The sequence below is a fragment of the Drosophila santomea genome, chromosome 3L, assembly GCF_016746245.2.
Source record: "Drosophila santomea strain STO CAGO 1482 chromosome 3L, Prin_Dsan_1.1, whole genome shotgun sequence".
NCBI lineage: Eukaryota > Metazoa > Arthropoda > Insecta > Diptera > Drosophilidae > Drosophila > Drosophila santomea.
Genome location: NC_053018.2, coordinates 13,410,647 through 13,431,255, shown reverse-complemented (window position 1 = coordinate 13,431,255; position 20,609 = coordinate 13,410,647). Strand labels below are relative to the sequence as shown.

Below are 20,609 nucleotides of genomic sequence, written 5' to 3'. Positions count from 1 at the left end.
GTGGGAGTTTTAGGGTGGCCCAGACAAAAGGGTGGACAACTAATTGAGCGATCCTTGTTGTTGCAAAGAAATGTTTTCGAACTTACTCTAGACAACTGGCAGACATTGCCATCGGCCAAGGAAATAGTTGGGGTGTGGCCGGGTAAAATGTTGAGAATTAAGTTTGACAGACTGGAAAAATGGCAATTAGGCTGAAGATATGATTATCATACAGAAGGACAGTTAATAAAGGGTAGTGCAAGTGGGATTAAGAGACCGAGTTCTCCGAAGATGATTACCAAGTATTTCCCGCGAGGGAAGCGGGTTGCTGATTCCAAGGGAAAAGTTTCATTCCTGTTGGCACATACGAGACGAACTTTCGTAATGTCATTAGGATGCTTTATGTTTTATACATATGCAGCAGAAGGATAAATCATTTAACATTTCTTACTGAACTACAGCTGACTAACACTTCTCAGAAAAGCTTTATTTTTCAACAAATAGAGTGGCTCATTGGGCATAATGGTTGTTGTAACTATTAAGTGACTAAGTAGTGCTTCCTGGATTATTTTTCTTTCCTGTAAGCGTACACCTCGACGCTGCTTCTGGATCCTTCAGCCACTCTAGTGAGCACCATGCCGCACTGAAAGCACACACTGTTGAGATCCTCGGCACAATCGTCGCAGTATGGCAGCCCGCAGTTGCTGCAAACCGTGAAGGTGAAGTCCTCCAATCCCCGACAGATCATGCAGGTTCTTTTGGCCAACTTAAAGTGCCTTATCCAACCAAATGCGAAGGGACATGAGAGCCGTAGCCAGAGGAAGACGTTTATCTGCTGCTGTATGCGATATGTGGCCAGGTTATCCTCGGCATCGTGAATCAGTATCTCCAGAGATCTAAGCCGATTCCGCAGGATGCGGTTGTACAGGAACAGTATGCGCTGTTTTTCACGCTTGTAGTAGAAGAAGCTACATATTACTCTGCGCATTCGGAGGAAGGTTGTGCTCTCGTAGATCAGCACTATGATGATCAGATACAGCAGTAAGAGCTGGTAGTACATCTTCTTTGGCAGGACATGGGCATTCGGCAGGCACTCCTTGTTGGACAGCGAGGTTGAGACCTTCTCGTGGATGTTGAAGTTATGCATGGTGGTGCGCAGCAGTCGCGCCATTTGACCCACACCACTGATCTATATCCCCAGGAATTGAGAAGTTAAGTTTAATATAGATTACATTGAATAACTTGTTATTGCTTACATTGAATCGGACTTCATGCTCACCTTCCTGCTGGTAAACCATTTTCGATCGCCTTTTAATAATCTGAAGTAAGTCTACGACCAAGTGGTCTATTAATATAAACAGTCCCGCTGTGACCAATTCTACTAGGAACTGTAACAAACTAAAGCAAACCGTAGTGGACTCCTCGTGGGTTCGACTAAATATGCGATCCAAATCAATGTACTTGCTCTTTTCGTAGGTGCGCAGTGGCAAGATGCCATCATTACGCTGGTCCTTGCGCCGCTGATCCACGTGCTTGAAGTAATCGGTGATATAGAAGTTGTCGAACTCCACGTCGTTGAGATACTTCACATAGTAGTTGATGGATACGACGATCATACGCAGCATGAACAGACATAGGATCTTCTGAAGTATGCCCATTACCTTATTGAAGATCCTCTTTCGGCGTTCAAAGTCCTCTTTAAAAGCCTGTCCCGTCCTTTCGGCGGACTTCATTTGTCTCTTGGCGAACTGCTCGTCCTTTATCTCATAGTTCACCTCTATCTGTGAGCTGTTGTCGAAGAGTTCCTGTTCGGCCTTCAGTAGCTGCACGTAGGTCTCTCCAAAGTTTTTTGGCACCACCGCCGACGGATCGCATATCTTATCCGGATTGCCAAAGAGGTCCAGCTCGCAGATAACATCCACTCTGTATGGCCAACAGATGGCCTTGGCTATCATTGAGGGAAAATTGGTGGCACATTTCCGGTAACCCTTTCGAAAAACCTCCAAACACACCCGATGGCCACTTCTTAGCTGATGCTTGCACCGGTTTCTCATGTTCCGCTGAAAACGCTCCTGAACTTCAGCTGAACTTGGCAGCTCCTTACCTCCATTTCCCATTTCACTTATGTTCATCCTGCTCGTTTCTCTGGCCCATCTTTCATAGATGGGTTTGGTATTCTTGTCGCCGTATTTCTCGTCCTCTATGTCCGAATTTTCCACGGCATACTTAAGATCGCCAAGGACTTCTTGTAATTCGAAGAAGGTGTGTCGTATCTCCTCCACATCTCCTCGCATATGCTTCAGAGTGTTTGTGAACGGCTTGGCCATCAAATCAAATCGGGTTTTGGATAGATTGTAGGTCAGCACCGAAGTGCAGACAAACACGCGGGCAACCTCACCCGCATTTTCCACCAGGTTGCCAATGGGTCCGGATATTATAAAGGCAAAGGCCACGGCTCGTAGATATGTCCTTCCAGACTTACCCACCACAGCCACGAACAGCAGCAGGATTACGGTACGAGCCGGCAGACTCACCATGAAGATCGTTCCGGTTACCAGGACAAAGACCATGAAGACGTAGAGCTCGGTGGATCCGTGCACGAGCAAGGGACCCAGGCTAAAGTTCAAGGTCATCAGCTTCCAGAGGAGGAAGCCCAGTAGGAGACCCAGCAGAAAGGTAAGAAAGCGCCGCAGACACTTGATTCGGCCACTTTCCTCACTCTGTGGTCCATACAAATAGCAGTAGATGGGATGAAATGGCTGCGTCAAAAAGGAAAGCATTTCGGACAATAAAAGACAATTAAAGACAAGCCACCTTTTGTGGAAAACTCACAATATAGCCAAGTTTTCAATAGTTCAGCAGTTAATGTCAGCATGTTTTTAAAATATGAAAAATTTTAATTTTAAAGCGAAGGTATTTTCTAACAAAATAGCACAATAATAGCACAATATTTAAGTGCACACATAACAATCTCCATAATTAGGTTCCCATCAAGAAGAGCTAGTCTGGCATTGGCCAACTTTTAACTGCCTTTGACTCCCTCTGCGACTGTTAATTTTCTACCCATATAAATGATACCACTTCGAAAGAGTGCCAGTTGCCATGGCCTGGGAGTTGGCCAGGACCCCCCAGACAATCGGCAGCTGACCAGACTGGACCAGACCAGACCACTTTTCGCTGAGTAGGAGAATGCGAGAACATTCAGTTTATCGTTTCCCCTTGGCGGCAACGGGTAATCCAATTATAATAGAGCTGGTCCGCCGGCTGCACCTGCCTCACTTGGGGGCATTCTTCTAAAATATAAAAATTGATTATATGCGTGTCTGCCAGTCTCCTTCTGTCCACACACACTCGCGTTTTGGGATGCGTTCCACCGATCCTTGCTGGCGGTTCAAAACTTGTTTGTTTTGGTTCGCGCCGGCGAGCGTTTAAAAATTTATGAACTGCAGTCAAGCGACAAAAGACGGATGGGATTGAATGCAGTGCAGCATGCCAACTGCATGTAGAAGGTGGAGACACCTCCTTCCCTTCTGGTTCACTCCGAAATTGGTGCAGTTGCTCAATGTCGTCGCGCTCGGCGGTGTCACTCGCTGCATATTAAACAGTTTTTGAGATTCAGTCACCCGAGTCCCAGAGGCCGCACTTCATCAACTTGGGGCTCGGGCTCGAATGTGCTAAAAAATTGATTGATCCTGCAGGAGGCGGAGGGCGGAGCCAGTCGAGAGCTCCTCCACTTTGACGACATCATCCGTAAACGTAAACGTAAGCGTAGACGTAGACGACGAGACGGGGCGTGGTCGGGTCTCAGGATGCTCGACGCACGCATTAAAACAATTTAAAATTCCCAAAGACCGAAACACTAGACGACGACCCACTACGGTGGGTGGCATCGCACAGACAAGTGGCCAAATTGGCGGGTTGGAGAAGTGGTGGCCTTGATTGCATCCCAAGTAAAATGTTCCATTTGGAAACGTTCCATTTGGGAGCATTGGCTGGGGCTAACGAGTGCTTCAACTATGGGAAGTTTCTTCACATATAACAAATTCTATTTGCATATAATAATATCTTAATAAACAGTTGTATTAAAACAAGGAGCTCCCACAATTCAACCTTCGCCTAATAATTACCTTCGCTTGCTTTTGTACGATATATTTCCATCTGTAAAATATACATATTTGAAACCACTTGTTAGCATTAAGTTAAATACATTTTTTTTTATTTCTTTGAGTAGTCACAAGTAGTCACAGTAGTCAACCGCAACCACTGTACACACTTACCATGGGCGGTCGAGACTGCGTGCTGGGCAGCCTAGGAGCTGCTCTTGTAAAGCTTTAAATGCATTAAATTGTCAAAGCTATGCGATGGCTATGCTAAAAGTTTGCTGGCCATAAAATTGCATGCCACAGACAAAAAAGGAGTCGCCCCATCATCATCATCAACATGCGATGGAGGGGCATCCGGATGGCCAGCTCCCGAATCGCTCCAGCTCTCGAATCCCGATCCAATCCAGAACCGAAGCTGGTCAGTCAGTCAAGACTAAAACCAAATGAATGATGAATTGCCTGTCACTTGCAATTTTTGCAGACGGACGAAAAACACAGAGGGAACCGAACCGATTCCAGTGTTGGATGTTCGTCTTCGCCGGCTTGTTTAAATTTTTCATGTTTTTCTAAGCCACTCCCCGCCGCCGCCCCTGGTATTGCCAACTTTTGTGGACCTGGTCCAGACACGGCTACCAAAACGTTGACATGCTGAATGCTTTCATGGAATTTGCGTTTTAAAAAGGCGGCAACGTTGACATCCTTGTCATTGTGTCTTGTCGGCCACTTTTGGTCGAAAATGTTTTGGTTTGGCTTTTGCAAAAATTCACAAATTTAATTGGGTGAGCATCCCAGAGGCAGCAGAGAGGCCAGAAAATTATGAAATATTTGTGCCAAAATTATCAAGCTGGCCAACGAATGTCAGGCTGCAGAAAAATATTTTTAAAGAAATGGCAAAATGAATAAACACAAAAAACGTTGAATTTTAAAATAAATGCGGTCCGGAGTTTAATAATATCGCAATGTGATAAGCTTGAGTTTTTATTTATGCTTGGTTTGGAAATAAAGTATTAAAATTTAAAAATCTTTCCATATTCCCATCTCCCATCACATCTGTGTAGTTTATGCTACAACCATAAATCCTTTAGTCTATGCAAAATTAGTCCATTTGTCAGCCACAAATTGCATTCATCATAATGATAGGAAAAGAGCACAAGCAGCGACATTATGTGCATGTCCATATCGAATTGACCGGAGATCCACTAAAAATTGATTGGCAATTTCTGCGGATGGTTTGGGCTGTATAGTGGTGGGCATGGGGATATCTGTGAACGGACATCATTAGAAATGCAAATAAATACGTCCGAAACGCGTGGAAAATAGAGAAACATTTTAAAATGGCCGAACCAATGAATTTATGGTGCCAATCTGGCTATTTCCTTTTTGCCCCCCTGTCAAAAACCATGTGGGTCCATCAAATGCAATGGTCACGCCCCCGGGTATGCGTAAATTATCAAAATGCAGAGAGGAGTGGGATATGAGTGAAAACCTAGCGATAAGGCCCATCGTTCACTCTGCCAAAAAGTTCACCAAAAATATGTGTCTGCATAAATTTTCCACGCTCTGAAACGAGAACTCGATTTAAATGCCTAAAAAAAAGCCAAACAAAAATTAAATTAGTTAATTAATGCAACGAAACAAAAAAGTGAGCTGAGGGGTGAGAATCGGGGTCACCCATCAATCATGGGAGCAAGGGTCGCCACATGCGTGTGTCAAACATTTTTGGTCTACCGAACCCGTAGATTGCTTTCGCTTTCACTCCAAAAACTCAAACTCCAACTCAAACTGAATCGAAAGCCAAATCCGTATCCATATCCAAGCCCCAATCCCCAAAAGCTATTCCTCTTGACATTTCCAATTGCCCAGGGAAGAAATATTCACAAATTAGTTGCCCACATGTGTCAGGTAAAGGTGATTAAGCGGTTGGGCCAAAACGAAAATTATCCATAAGCACTCTCGAAAAACACGAGAAAAAAAGAGCCAGAGCCAAATAAATTATGCAAGGGGGCAAAGTCAAAGCGGAATGTATCAGATTTCGCGCTTTGCGGCTATATCTCAAATTTGGTTTTCAGTCATTTTCTGTGTTCAAACACGCCCTAAGCCTTAAGGTAAACATTGGATTTCCATTAGCCAACAAGGGTTAAGTTGACCGAATAAGACCGAGAATTAGCAAATGTGATCTGCAGTTTGGCAACAAGACATTACTGAAATACCCTTTATATAAAATTGGTATGCGTAAATTAAGATGTAAATTTGAACTATGAATATTGAACTTCATTCTAGAAGCCTGGTAACAATTTTTAAAATTTTTAAGTAAAAACATTAAAGTAAGCCTTTTCAGCTGACTTCAAGTACCGCATTTTATAGAGAATCCATTTTAAATAATTCCCATTTTTGATGGACATTCCTTAAATCGCCGTCCATCTAAACCCTTTGGGGCTTTGCATTAATTTTTACAGGCTTTTTGCAGGTGTGTGGCGTTGGTCATGTGCAAATTTGCATAAAGCAAAGACAAAGTTTGTTCTGCATTTTTAATTAAATAATTAAAGGCAAGTCGACGGCCCAATAACGAGGCTATCAACAGCGGCGTCATCGCCCTAATCAACGTCATTATTATGGAGTATGGAGACTCATGCAAATATTTGTCTCCTCCACCTTTGGAGGTATGGTTAATTCTTGGCCATCATCCCCCCGTGTTTGCATATGCATGAACCTAATTTTAATTAATATTTTATTATCTTAATTATGCATCGCACCTTGCCGCGCTTCCTCCACTTCCTCCAGCTGCCAGCTGCGCCCTTTTGGCTGAGTTTTGCGTTTAGTTTTCGACCTTTTGCCTAACAAATTATGGCCATAAATAAAGTAAACGAGTTAAGAGTGGTTTTGCGTGTTCTCCAGAATGCCCATTCGCACTAACTGCCTTCTTTTTCGAGCCCCTCTCAGCAGCCCTCCTTCCTGTTTCTGTTTCTATTTTTTGTTTGTTTGTTGTTGCGTCTGGTTTTTTGTCTAGCCGCGGTCTGGCCCTTGGCTAATGTCATTTTCATTTGCCGCGGCCTCTAACAACAACACGAAAGGGTTAAAATGGTACAAAAAAAATTGCGGCGACTGCAGGCTGCGTTAATTTCGGCTTGATTTATTAGTTTTATTAGCCGGCTTAATTGGCTTAACGGGCTTAATGGGAATGAACAGGTGTGGGCGTCTACGGAGATCGATTAGATTATAATACCTGGTATAATCTCATTAGGAAATAGTTATAAAATAAAATTTATAGCAGGTTGAATGATAGAGAAAAGTAAAGTGGGTTAATAAGACTAGGTTTTAAGTCAGCGATTTTAAAATTTGTTTCTTCAAGATTTAAGGAATTATACAAAATATCGCAACATTTTTCACCTTACCTTAATCTTATTTAACCGTAAGTTATATATCTTGAGAATGCATTTATCTTTAAGTTCAACACCCTTTCGAATGGCAAATTCAATGCAATACCGAAACATTAGACTAACCGCAAAGGCAAAGATACAGAAAATACAAGCAGTCAATGGAGAAGGTTCATTTCACACACCCCTTTCATGAACCACAAGACAGTGCGTATCATGGCGAAAAGTGAGGTAATCAAGCTAACAGATATTTAAGTAATGAGTTGTTTGAATAAGTTTGCTCAAAGTTCCCCTTGTACTTGCACTAATGTCTCGCACTGTGGCCCGCATTTCACCGGGCCCAGCTTTCCATTCATCAATTTCAGCTACTAACCTCAACGAAAAGCAGAATACTCGAGTTTCAATAACAATCCGATGGAGTTCGAGTTTCATAATTCATCTGCCGAGAGACGCGATAGACTCTCACTTTTCGTTCGCTTTTTGCCGCCTACTTTTCTCACACATTAGCATTGGAAAGCCATTAAGGTGGCGAGGGCGTGGCCATAGCTTTGGGCCACAAATATGGTTTTGCCCACAAACGAAAGTTTGTAATTTATTACAAATTAAAATAAATCAAATATCGAAAATGAATGGCAGAGTTCGCCGGCAGGAGGAGGAGGACCGATAAATCTGCGGCAGAGCAGGTGATTCAACGGCAATGTCTCTATAAGTTACAGAAAAACAACTATAGATAAGCAGTCATTTGCATTTTGAGTGGCTTCATAAAAATGGTAAACATTAATTTCTTTATTTTCGAATCCGGAGTGAGAGGAAATGATTTGTCAAATGACTCGCAGCCAGGAAGGGAAAACAAACCACAAAAATGTAATTTTAAATGTAAATAAGTCCAACGGAAAATACACTAATAACAGATAGCCGTGGGTAAAGTAACTAAAACAGGTTTTATATGACCCCTAATAGAATTTACTCAGCACAAACAAAGTGGAAAATATCTCTGGTAAACTATCATAAATGCAAATGCATCGCATCTCCTTCTCTAAGCCGGAAAATTCTCCACAGACAAAATCTTTTCTTTGACTGATCTCAGCAGCAGCCGCAATAAAAAAGATTGAAATTCAATATCACGAGATCCCATAATGGAGCAGCTGGAAGTGGAAGTGTATGGCTGGAGCGCCATCCTCTATGGACTTGTTTACATTCTTTGACGTTAAACAAAAGCATATATCCAAACAACAGAACAAAGAACGGTACCGAGGTGTAAAAATCTCAGTGAGAATAAAATTTCAACACTTTAAAAGCATTTTGAAACCATAAATTCCAACTGCCCGCCGTGCCAAGTGATTTCCTACCATCCAAGTATATGCATATCCATAGATATAGTAGATGAAGATCGGGCCGAAATGTCAAATGTATCTTGCTGTTTCAGCGCACCATCGTTTATCAAAACCATTTTATAACTATCGCGAGGCAAGGCAACGAACTTTTGGAGCATAAATCAACTGGATACTGGCTACAACTTTGTTTTGGTTTATGCTTTTTGCCCAGTTTGTGTTTTTGTTTGTTATGAAAGTGCGGTTCGTCATGCTGTGACCATTCTGAAAATTGACTGACGGTACAGACCCCACGTTGGGAAATAAAACAAAAAAAAAACGCAACAGAACCAGCAAAACCAACCGAAGAACCGGAGGAGCCGTCTGCCTGCGAAATCCGCCAGAACCGCAGACTAATTAAATTAATTGAGGTGATTTTTGTCACAGAGAGCAGATACGTCCGATATGCCCGATATGCCGTTTCCCCATTTGTAAAGTGTTCCCCCGATTTTGTGCGGCTTAAGGTTGGTAAAAAATATGGTTCGCCGCTTTATATCGGGGGCGCATATTTTTTAAAACGATTTTGCGCTCATATCGTAAAATGCTGAACGCATGTAATCCATCGATATTAATGACTGGACATATTTTTTGCTCCCCCTCGTTGAAATTGTTGTTCTTTCTGGTTGATTGAATGGTTATTCATATTTTCTTTTTGCCAGAACACCGGCTTTGTTGTGTCCGAACAGCCGAAAGGAGGAGATATGCACCTTTGTTGCCTTTTTGTGCCTCACATCTTTTAATCGAAATGATTGTACATTGTTGAATGCGGCGCTTTTTACGATCCAAGCTGTAAAATATTAAATGAGCGCAATCAGAATTTGGCGTTCAATAAAAGGGTCGCGGTGAGTAAGTATTGGAAACAACTGTGGTTTGGTACTAACAAAAAAAAAAAATCAAAATCAATTATTATGCAACGAAGAATCTTCGTTTGGACTCAAGTTTACAAATGATCGTGACGTTTAATACTCTATCCTTGCAATAAACTGATGGAATCACAAAAAAACTCTTTCAAAGTAATAATTTTTTTATTTTATTAAAATAAAATGAACCATTTCAATGTCGGTATTTAGACGTCGAATGCACTGAATTTGTTTCTATTGGGTGGTTGTGTTTTGAATAATATATCCTGCTGTGCATAAACAATAGAAAATCTCAATTTTCAACACAACGCACAGATATGAACATTACGCGCTTGTCCGGATTTTTGTCGCATTTTGTGTAAACGCGAACTAAATATTAAACAAGCTATTAAACGAACGTCAACAGCATCGGAATGAATAAATAATGCGACTGAATTGTTGGAAATTGCCTCTGACCATGACTGTTTCCATGAACCTGTGGACAATTGGGCTGCAAACACATTTCGCAGATGCAGCAGTCGAACTGAGGTGGCTTAGAGCTGGAAAAATGATGATTTGAATTATCTGCAGTAAGTTAAATATGTTATAGTATCGGAATATTATCTAAAAGGTCCCAGCTTACAATTAAGTATAATAAGTGCTTATATTTTATTTTGAATCAAACCTTTTAGGGAAAGACTCCATAACAAGAACAGTAGCTTACATTCGAAAAGATATTCTAACAAAACCAGATCCCATGGCGTATACAGTATAACAAATATATATATTTTTTAAATCTTTCGAATCGACCATCAACCGATAGTGCCATCGATTGTCTAGCGATTTTGCCTTGTTTTCGCCACCATGGACTTCCTCTCAGATACCGTTGGTCTTTTTCGAATTTCACCGTTCACGGTTCCCTGGGAGGATGATAATGACAGCGAACACGGGCAGAAGGAGTCCGCTTAGGAGCCATGAACATGACCATTTGAGGTTGGGGCGATTGTCAATGGTTGTTGTCAATTACGTTAACAAAACACGGTTGCCGGGCGCCCTGCATGAATGGATATGGTTGTGGATATGGTGGATGTGGAACTGGGCGCTCCAAAACTGGAGCAGGAGTAGAAGTTGGTATTCCATGGTCCCCAGAAAAGGTTCCAAAATTTGTATGTCACTGGCAGAGAGGAAAACAGCGGGCGACGAACCGGAACCGAAAGCCAAGTCCAGAGCCAAAGACATGGCCAAAACCAAATGCAAAGCAGCCGCCAAAACAAAGGGAAGCCCCACAAAAATGGAATTGGAGTTGGAGTTTGGAGTCCATGTGCTCATGTCAGGCGTTTAATTGGCATTGCCATTTGGTATGTGTTATTAACGATTTGTGGCGTGCAAAGGCATTTGTCAATGTGTCACAAAAATGAACTTCGCAGGAAGAACGGAATTTCAAGAGAAATGAGGAAACTGGCCACAGACACATGTCAGTGATTTTCTGTAATTTGGCATTTCAAACCGTTAAGACATCTAAATAATGTTAATTTTATTAAAGATAAATGCTCATGAACGACCTCGTCATGATATCGAAATAAATATTATATTATATATGAATTAAAAAAAATTTTTAAAAAGGTGAACCTTTATTGTTTATACATAAAACTTTAGAAAATATGAAATATAAATATACAGTGTGACCAGCATTGCTTTGAATGCAAAAGCAACAATTTTTCCGAGTGCTGCCACCCACAGAATCATTGGAGCTGGAGTTTTGGCGGCGTCAGCATAAAGTGAACTCGAAAGTGACCTTTTTAATTAAAAGCCAAAGTTGGGGGACTCTTGCAGCAGTTCGTGCCGCATTCGCATGCTCGAAATTGCAACAGCGAAAATTACATGGACGCCGGGCGTTGGGATTAAGGGGCTGCCCAAAAACGGTGGGAAGGGGGGGGTCGAAAGCCAAAGGGAATTGTTATCTAATGTCTGGAGGCGAAGGGTCAAACACTGTGCAACAGTCACGCAGAGCACAGCCGTCGACCGGCGCGAGAGGGAAAAGTGTTAATAAATTTTCGACCAAAAGCCAAACTCTGGGGCCGCCGTGGTTGTTGGCCAAATTAAGTCAACTCGACTCCTCGGCTCCCCAACGCGGCTCGCTCTCGATTCGCAAATAAATTTGTTTAATTCCCACTCGACGGGAACAAGGAAAAGCAGCGCGAAATATTTTATAATGCCCGGCCATCCGGCGAAGGCGTGAATTCGGAGCACTCAGCTCCAGGAGGGAGCAGCTAACTTGGCCAGAACCCCGGGGGAAATCGTGTTCGGGATGGCGATGGCGACGTCGATGGCTCAGGCTGACTAATTAGAGGCGTCATTGTTGCCGATTGGCTTTGCATTTTCGGACTTTTCCAATTGCCACGGCTAATGAGTGCCACCATCAGCGGGTCTCGCAAAGGGGGGGCGCCACCTCAGTGGCAACTAATTGGCATTTAAGCCGGCTTGCAGGGTAAGTGCACTTTTAAGGCTGCTGGCCGATTAGCCAACGACTGACGTGTTGCACTCTGTTTATGCAAATTGAGAGAAGCACTGTCCATGGGAATCTGTCCCATCAGGGGACACTTGGAGCTAGAGTCAACACCAGGGGATATTCACAAATAAAAAGTCCTCTTTTTAGAACACATAATATACATATATGTGAACTTTCCCATCCTCTGGGGCTGTGAATGCTTGAAAGACAGAAGAGTATAGTTAATGTATAAATACAATAGTTTCTGAAACGAATACTTTTGTTGTACAACATTTTTCACAAACATGTATTTCCTCAAGAAATTATGGTTTTTCTTGTTACTTCCACATCCGTTTTTACACATTTTGGTGGCAATCAACTTTTTCGTCGGCATGACCCCAGTTAATTGAGAATCCATTGGGCGAAAATCGTTTTTCATTATGCCAGCGAATAAATAATGTGCAGTTGTTGCACGAGCGTGCCCATGTGCTGGCAATTTGTATTTAACATATCATTCATATAATATCAATTAGTTGCATATGTGTGGCGCCAATCGCTGGGTGTCCTGGCCTTCTTGTGTCCTTTCGACCCGGCTGAAAATTATTGGCTGCCATACAGCCAACATTGTTCGTTTGGCTTCCTTCTTTTTTGCCGACTCCCTTTTGTTTTATTTTTATTTTTTTTTGCTCTTTTTTTGGGGGGCCGAGTGAATAGCAAACGGAAAACGGATGAAAACTTCACTCGATTGGCATGCGTCCGCTTGCTGGCCGTTGATGAGGGGGATCGGGGTGATCGGGCGGTGGTGCGATGGTGTGGTGGTGCGATGGTGTGGTGGTGCGGTGGGGCAAGGACATGGGGGGGGATACAGGAAGGCGAGGAGACAAGAAGAAGACAGGAGCATGGACATGGACATGGACAAAGAAGTGGACATGGGCGATGACAACATCAATGTCAGCACACAGCAAACGCTCGGCTCCTCCATTATATTTTCTTCTCTGGCTCATTTTGTCCTGCTTGAACACAAAAAGCTCATTTTATGCCAATTTTTGGGTCCCTCTGAATGAAATTTAACGAGCAGTGGGATGTGTGTGTTTCTGAGCCGGATAAACATTAACGTCTTATTTTGGCCCAAAGCGCAGACAAAGAGTTTATTGGCCATCACGGGGTGAGTTAACCTTATCTGCTGACTTTAAAGGAAACGTAGAAACTATTCGATAAATTTGGCAACGTATTGTATAAGTTTCTTGTCTTAGCTTCTTCCACTTTTTAAAGTAAAAAGTAATAGAAACTTGAAAAGTATAGTTAATATCTATCAATAAAATCTTTAATTTTGCTTCAAATCTTAAATTGTATAGATTCCAGGCGCAGGTTCATGCATAATTCGAGAGGTAAGGACCGCAGTTATCCCCCTATTCAATCATCAAATCAATGCACTCCCTTCTTCCTGATTATGCACAAGACAATTTCCCTGTGGAAACGAAACAACAAGGATTCCATCTAATTATGCATGCCATCAGCGTGCCAGCTGCTTCCCCCTTCCTTCCCTTCGATTTTCGGTGGATTGTTAGTTTTTTGGCTTAACCTTTTGCCAATTTTAAATTGGCTTGGCTGGGGAGACCCTCCTGGTTTTGGGGACTGGGCCTGGCCAAGTTCAAATATGCACAAACATTTGTTCAAAGACTAAAGATTTATCTCGCCTGTTGTACGCTAGACACCCTGTGGTGGAAATGCCCCCTCCCGCCTTCTCCATCCCTGACTCCTGTCTGCTTCCGTTTCGTGCCCAGGTTTTCCGATTTTCCAGTGGGGGAGTAGCTTTTTTGGGCATTCATACGAGCGCCGAACGATACAAATCGGTGAATTTCAAGTGCAAAACTTGAATATGCAATTGCATTTTTGCACGTTCTGCGGTAGCGTCTTTGCTAGCACAGTAATCACTGGCAGTTGATGGACTGACCGCAGCTGGGGCATATTCTCGCCCCATTTAATTCAATGTAAAGTTTCTTTGTAGGCAAAGTAATAAATAAGTTACTTACTATAATCATCTTTTCATCAAAGATTTAAAATGTATAAGCCCTAATTAAGTTATTGCTCTCCCAAATGCACAAAATGCATTTATATAAAAGCAATCATACATGATTTCAAATTTTGTATCACCTTTTTAAACTGATTATAATAGGGTATCGGTTAGCTGGAAAACTTTCGCAGGTTGACGTTGCATGCTCCTTTGTTAGATCAGAACACTTTTTGGGGATTTTAGGAGCTCCTTTTCCTCGCAGCTGGCGTATTTGCATATTCACGCTGCGGATTGAAATCAGAAACAGTGGGTGCCGGGCCAATACTCGGTGCAGTGACACCGCGGAGTCGGTGGCGAGGGGTACTCCAAGTGGAATCGATGAATTGCCGGATCCCCAGGATCCGCTCCGCGCACTCCGCGAATTTGGACGAATCGTCGAGGAGAAAATGCAAAATGTGCCTGCTGGGCAGATGGAAGAAGCTGAAAACCAGCGAACGAGAACCCGTCCAAAGTGTAGCCAGGCAAACAAATTCAAAATGTTTGGTGAATTTCAATTGCTGACAAATTTGCCTCCATGGAGGAGGATTTACTGGCGGGGCGGGTATGAATCCAATGAATGGGCGGACAGCGAGCGGCGGGGCTGTTGATAATGTTATTAGTACCCGGTGAATGGCAAATTGTCCTTGAGGATATAAATGGAATTTGAAATTATTTTATCAACATTTTTGATTGCTTCCAGCTGAACAATTGTATCGTGGGCACGGAAGATGCCCTGAATGGCTGAATGCCAGAATGCCAGAATTGCAAAATGGATGGCCGTCATTGACTCTGATGGACGCAATTCATTGGCAGTCCAAGCATTCAGACCAGACCCTAATAATATGCACAGAAGTTATGAATTCCCACACAACAACAATTGGAGTTTGGAGTGGGCTTTCAGCGCAATATGTTTCATGGACTATGATGGAAATGATAAATTTCAGAGTGCCCATCCACTCACTCCGCCAGTCTTGCCTCAAAATGAGTTTCGAGCTATGCTAATTATTATTTCATGGATCCAGCCCTGGATGAGGATACCACTTGCGGCCAGGATTTTAATCTAAGCAGATAAGGAAATTGCTTAGAATTCTAAATGGACCAAGGGCCAAATGGAGCACAAGTTATAGTCAAAGGACGGATACCCTCCACCCGGTTCAGGTGTTAAGCTGCTGATGGATATTTAAATGGGTTTAGTTGGGTTCACTGGGGCTTCCCCCCTGCTTATTGAAATAAAGTTGACAATTCGAGAGGAGCCAAGGGCTTTCGAAAGGCGAGGCGAGGCGCGTGGCCGATGAGCCATTGATTTTGAAGGGGATTTCGGCGGAAATGGCTGCTTGAAGTGCCGGAGGAGCCGATGAAGTCAATGAAGTGGCTCAAATTCTTGAGGTTCTGTCTCGGCTTAGCGCTTTTCAAGTTTTCAAGTTTCGTATTGATAAACTTAATGGAGACTGTGCGATGTGGACAGAATCGAAATTAAAATCAGTTCTTGAATATTAATTCGGTTGCATGAGGTGCTAACTCGTATTCAGATGTAAAATTTAAACACTTTATTTATTTTTATTTAAAATTAAGATTTCACCATCTTGTGGCTTAAAGTAAGTGGCGATGTTAGTAACTCAGTCTACAAAAAAACTCATTGTTTAATCCATCAGTTTGTGCCCGCCGCCTGTGCAAGTGCAGTTTTAGTCGACGCAAATAAGCCAAAACATTGAAATCCCATAATTCTGATCAGATTAGGCACTCAAAAGATTTACAATAAAAATCCCAGCATCACACCTCTCACTTTCCCTGCATCTTCTACTATTTCTCGGACGAGTCAAGCACTCTTGTCTGGAATTAAAACTTAACGAGCAAACACAACAAAATAACCAAAAATAATCTTCTCAAAATCCCAATATACAGAAAAGCCATCGAAAGCATAACTCAGCCGCACACTTCAGTTATGTGAATGTGTAGTGTGTTGTGGTACCGAAAACTGACGCAAAACTCGCTTGAATATGAAGTCTTATTGATTTGCACTGAAAATGCAATTTTACGTTGGCATTAAGAGCCGTTTTTCCAGCCCGAGAGGATGGTGAGGTGGAGAATGTCTGTGCGAAAAGCTTTTTATAGCCGGCATTAATTTAGATTTTCTATTTTCTAGCTTGTCTTTTTGGTAAAATATTTTGCACTCGTCCGGAGCCCCGTCACTTGAGCACTTTTGACATCATCTAATGCCGCTTCAATTTTCGTTAGTTTCATCGTTTCAACTTTTCATCGATTCTAGCTGCACTTAGGTTTTCGATTTTTAACATAGCCCTGGACCGGCGATATCCTGCTGCTGATATCTGGTAGCTGGTGCTTGGTATTTGGTATTTGATATTTGGTAACTCCTCCGACTTCGGTGCTCTGCATATTTGTTTTTGGCCTAATGCAAGGCAAACAGGCTCTAATTTAAATGGCTTTTCGTCTGCAGCTCCACAGCTACACAGCTCCACAGCTTTTCCTCTACCCATCATCAATGTCAGTGTTATGACAGTTGAAGTTTTGACGTCGCCCGAGGGGCAGGGTGTGAATGTATGGAGCGGGGGATGTGTTTTAGCAATTCATTGGCAAAAGACAAATACACATATGCAAATAGGCAGATGCGAACCACTCGAAAACTAATGTAGTATGCATCTATATATATATATATATACATACATACGTATATATGTATGCCCCAAACTCCACTTGAAAATGCCTGCAGTCGATTATAAATGAAGTGCCCACACTAACGAGTGTGTGAGTATGTGAGCACACGTATATATTTGTGCGCATGGAGGGCCAACATAAATATTCAATTTAAATTATTACAAAATTGGCTTTCGCAAATTTCCATTATGCACTTATTTCATTTTCGGTGACGACGACTAAAAGCCCCACTACGTAGGCAGTTTTCGACTTTATCCTCCACAAATTTGCTTAACTATACGTACATATACATGTGGCTATATATGTTGTGCGAGTGTCTCTCATCAATAAGCAATTTAATTTGTCAATCGTCTCTCTCTTGGCACACAATCAACAAAATCCATCAGCCTTCTCTTAACTTGTCCTTCATCGGGCGGCAATTAAACGGCTCCAGAGGCATCTGGACAAGGACCTGGCTTGTAATTAAAGTAAACATGCATGCGAATGCATATGTATGTACATGCTCGTATAGTCGTACATACACATTGTCATAAAATTGCGCATATAAATTGCCTGTGCATGTATTTATGCTGATCGCATTAATAACGCGTATACGTCATGTGGTACAAGGACACTGGGGCCCATGGCCACATAGCTACATGGAAAAGTCAGAGACTCGCTGCTCGCAGATCGGAATGGGATCATAATTCAATTTGCCTGTGGCTTTGTATAGTTTCGCAGTATGGTATAGTTTCCAGCTTATGGCGGATTTAACATGGCAAATAATTCTATTATGCGTGCATATCTCTTAAATATCATCCTACCATATTAATTTGACAGTTGGTTTTAGGTTGTCTAAATTATGACTAGTCTATAGACAAAATTGTATTAATCAAGCGTAACAGATAGTTATTGTTATTAGTGGTTAGATTTGCTTATGCTTTTGTCTTGGTGAAGTATACTTTTTGCGTGGCCATCCTTTCTATCTTTTTTGCCGATCTTAATATTTACAAAGCATTTAAGACCCCAAGAATTTCCATGCTCTTCAGAGCAAAACCAATAGCCCGGCTTCTTCCAAACCGATTTGCTTATAAACACCTGTAAACTTCACCGACCAAGTTGGCAAACAACTGAGGGCAAAGAGGAGGAGGACGATAGAAGAGATGGGATCAGGGATAACAACAGGGGGCGGTACTTGGGTGGCCTGCAGTTTTCCATGCACTTGCTGGACATTTGATTTGTCACCCAAGGCGTGCAAATGATAATCGAAAAATCACTCAACTGTGTGTCTGTCCACCTCCACCTCCACCTCCACATCCGCATCCGGCTGGCTGCTCCGGCTTGCTCCTCCTGCCCACACTCCTACTATCTGCATATCTCCATCCCTTGGAGTATCTGTGCGTGGGTGTCCAAAGCTGATTTGTCTGGCCGCTTGACTGGCTTGCTCGGCCTTTGGTCCGCCCGCCTGCATTTCCGCATCCGGTTTTTGCACTTGACACCATGCCCAGAGATGTAGAGATACAGAGAGAGAAAAATAAGGTATAATATATATAATGTATAATGCAAGCTTCAACTTTTCTTAAAAGTATTTAAAACGGATTTCATTTAATTTATGTTCCCCTATTTACTGATTTCCTTCAGTTTTAACTCATTTCCTTTTACTGTACATATTAAACATAAATCAAATCTTTTCCCTATTTAATCTCAGTGCAGCTTTAGCCGAACTGCAGCTACAAACACATCGACACTGGGGAAAATCTGCGCCCTGCTGCTTTTTGGGGAGCAAAAACTTAACTGCCCGACACTTGTTTTGTGGTGTGTTGCCATTGTCTCTGCCTTTGCCCCAACCTCAGACCTGTGGACCCATGGTGCATGTGTGTGCGACTTGTTACTGAGCCCCACCTAATGCCCATCTAGCCACTTGGACCCCACCCCTCCTAACCCCCTTGAAAATCTGAGTTCCAGCCGAAAGCTGTTGAGGCACATGGTGACATGTGAGAATGGAATGGAATTGGGATCCGTGTGCGGCCCATTTCAATTGGGCTCTTTGTGATTTGCTAGTTCGGGTGGACTAGAGCCTGGTGAATGGATGTTTTGGTAAATGCGTTTTTAACCAAGGCAATTGGTCTTCGGATTTATTCAGAAAGACACTTTTAAGAAGCTCTTATGATCTGAACCTAAGAGATCGTAGTAGATTAAAGGCACTTATTAGTGCTGAGAACGATAGGTTACTGTTTTAAATACGTAGGTATGAAATACATAACAATATAAGCAACACAAATTGGGTTAAGTGTATTGTTAGGATTATGTACTTAACTAGTTGAAATCTACTGAAATCTAGGCCACCGCTCTGCAAATTCCCTTCCATCATTTGCGACATATATAAGTACTGGGGTGTACCCACTTGGCTCCTCAGGCAATTCGGGTTCCTGTTGGATCTGGCTATTTGGCAAAGATATATCCCTTGGAGGGCAGAATACAAGTTACCTCCCAACTGCCAGTCACAAATATCATAAATCCAGGGAGCAACTACTCAGTATGGCGATGCCTTTGGGGGCAATGTGGCAAACTACTGCACATGACCACGCCTCACGCCCCACGCCCACTTCGCTGACCCCGCCCAAGTAATCAAAAATTATGGCAGAGAGCACAAATTTATGTGCCATTAACTCAAAGAGGCTCCCCTTCCCCAGCTCCATGGAGGCTAACCAAAACTTAGACGAAACCCAGAGGCGAGTTCATTACTTCAATATTTCAGTCCATACACACACACACACACACACACAACACACACTCGAACACACAGGATGCGTCTGCCATTGTTTTTTATTTCCCCATCCAGAAAGTGGGACAGGGGAGTGCGGAGGAACGGTTTTGTGATTAGGCGGGAACCTCGTTTAAATTAAAATAGCTACACGAGAGGACATCGTAACTGGGATGTTCGTTGGAGGGGGAGAGGGGGGTGGAGCAGCAGGCCGGAGCTTTATTGGATTTTCAATTGTCACCAGGCTGGGCAAATATTTTCGGGCACCGCTCTGCTGAAAACCAGAAACCGAAAACCCCAAAAACCAAACCGAGCCCGCCTAAGCCCTGTTGGAGGTGTCCTCCGATGAAGTGCCCCTCCTCCAAAGCCGAAACCACAAGTGAATGACAACGTGGGTGGTAATGGGTGCAGGTTTCCGGCGTACACTGTGCAAAATATACTTCTAATTCATCTACAAGCATGATTTAATACTAGGAATATTGTTCGAAATGGACCACATTTAACAAGGTACATTGCATTTAAGGACATGCTTTGAGCTCGGGGTACAAGTTTTCTAGGATTAGCGCTTAGTTTATATACATATTGAAATTTTGGCGAAAATCGATTTTCTGTTTTTTAACGTAAAAAATTTCAGTATTTTGATCACAGCATTCGAAGTAGTGGTCTAAATATGGAATGTCATACTTCGTTGAGTTCGTAATTAAACTTCCAATCGAACTATGTTTTCAAAAAAAAATTAAATTTATTTCACATTTTTTGCAATTTTTGATGATTCTACCCCTTAAAATATGCGAAAATTTGGCCAAAAATTATTTTAACAGAGTCGGTCAAAAAGTTATTTGGTTGCTTAGTATTGGTAATTAGGAGTACAGAAATGTAATTCTTTTAACTTTCTGACCATTTTTAGCCAAATTATACCAAAAATACCAATCGTAAATATTGAAATTTTGGCGAAAATCGATTTTCTGTTTTTTTGCGTAAAAAATT

The 20,609-nt window shown here is 42.4% G+C and overlaps 1 protein-coding gene across 1 annotated transcript; it reads right to left on the bottom strand.

The window, feature by feature from the left end:
* Nucleotides 1-445: 445 nt before the first annotated feature.
* LOC120448475 (protein sneaky) lies at nt 446-2,760 on the bottom strand. The gene is made up of 2 exons (XM_039630500.1): nt 1,236-2,760; nt 446-1,168 (listed from the first exon to the last, which is right to left on the bottom strand). The coding sequence occupies exons 1-2, from the start codon at nt 2,757-2,759 to the stop codon at nt 545-547; spliced, it is 2,148 nt and encodes a 715-aa protein (XP_039486434.1). The 5' UTR covers nt 2,760; the 3' UTR covers nt 446-544.
* Between the last annotated feature and the right edge of the window lie 17,849 nt (nt 2,761-20,609).

Excerpts from the sequence above, each read along its gene's own strand:
- LOC120448475 (XM_039630500.1), bottom strand. The coding sequence starts at position 2,759 with ATGCTTTCCTTTTTGACGCAGCCATTTCATCCCATCTACTGCTATTTG. Across the intron at positions 1,169-1,235 it reads AGCATGAAGTCCGATTCAAT|ATCAGTGGTGTGGGTCAAAT; the intron begins GTAAGCAATAAC and ends CTGGGGATATAG.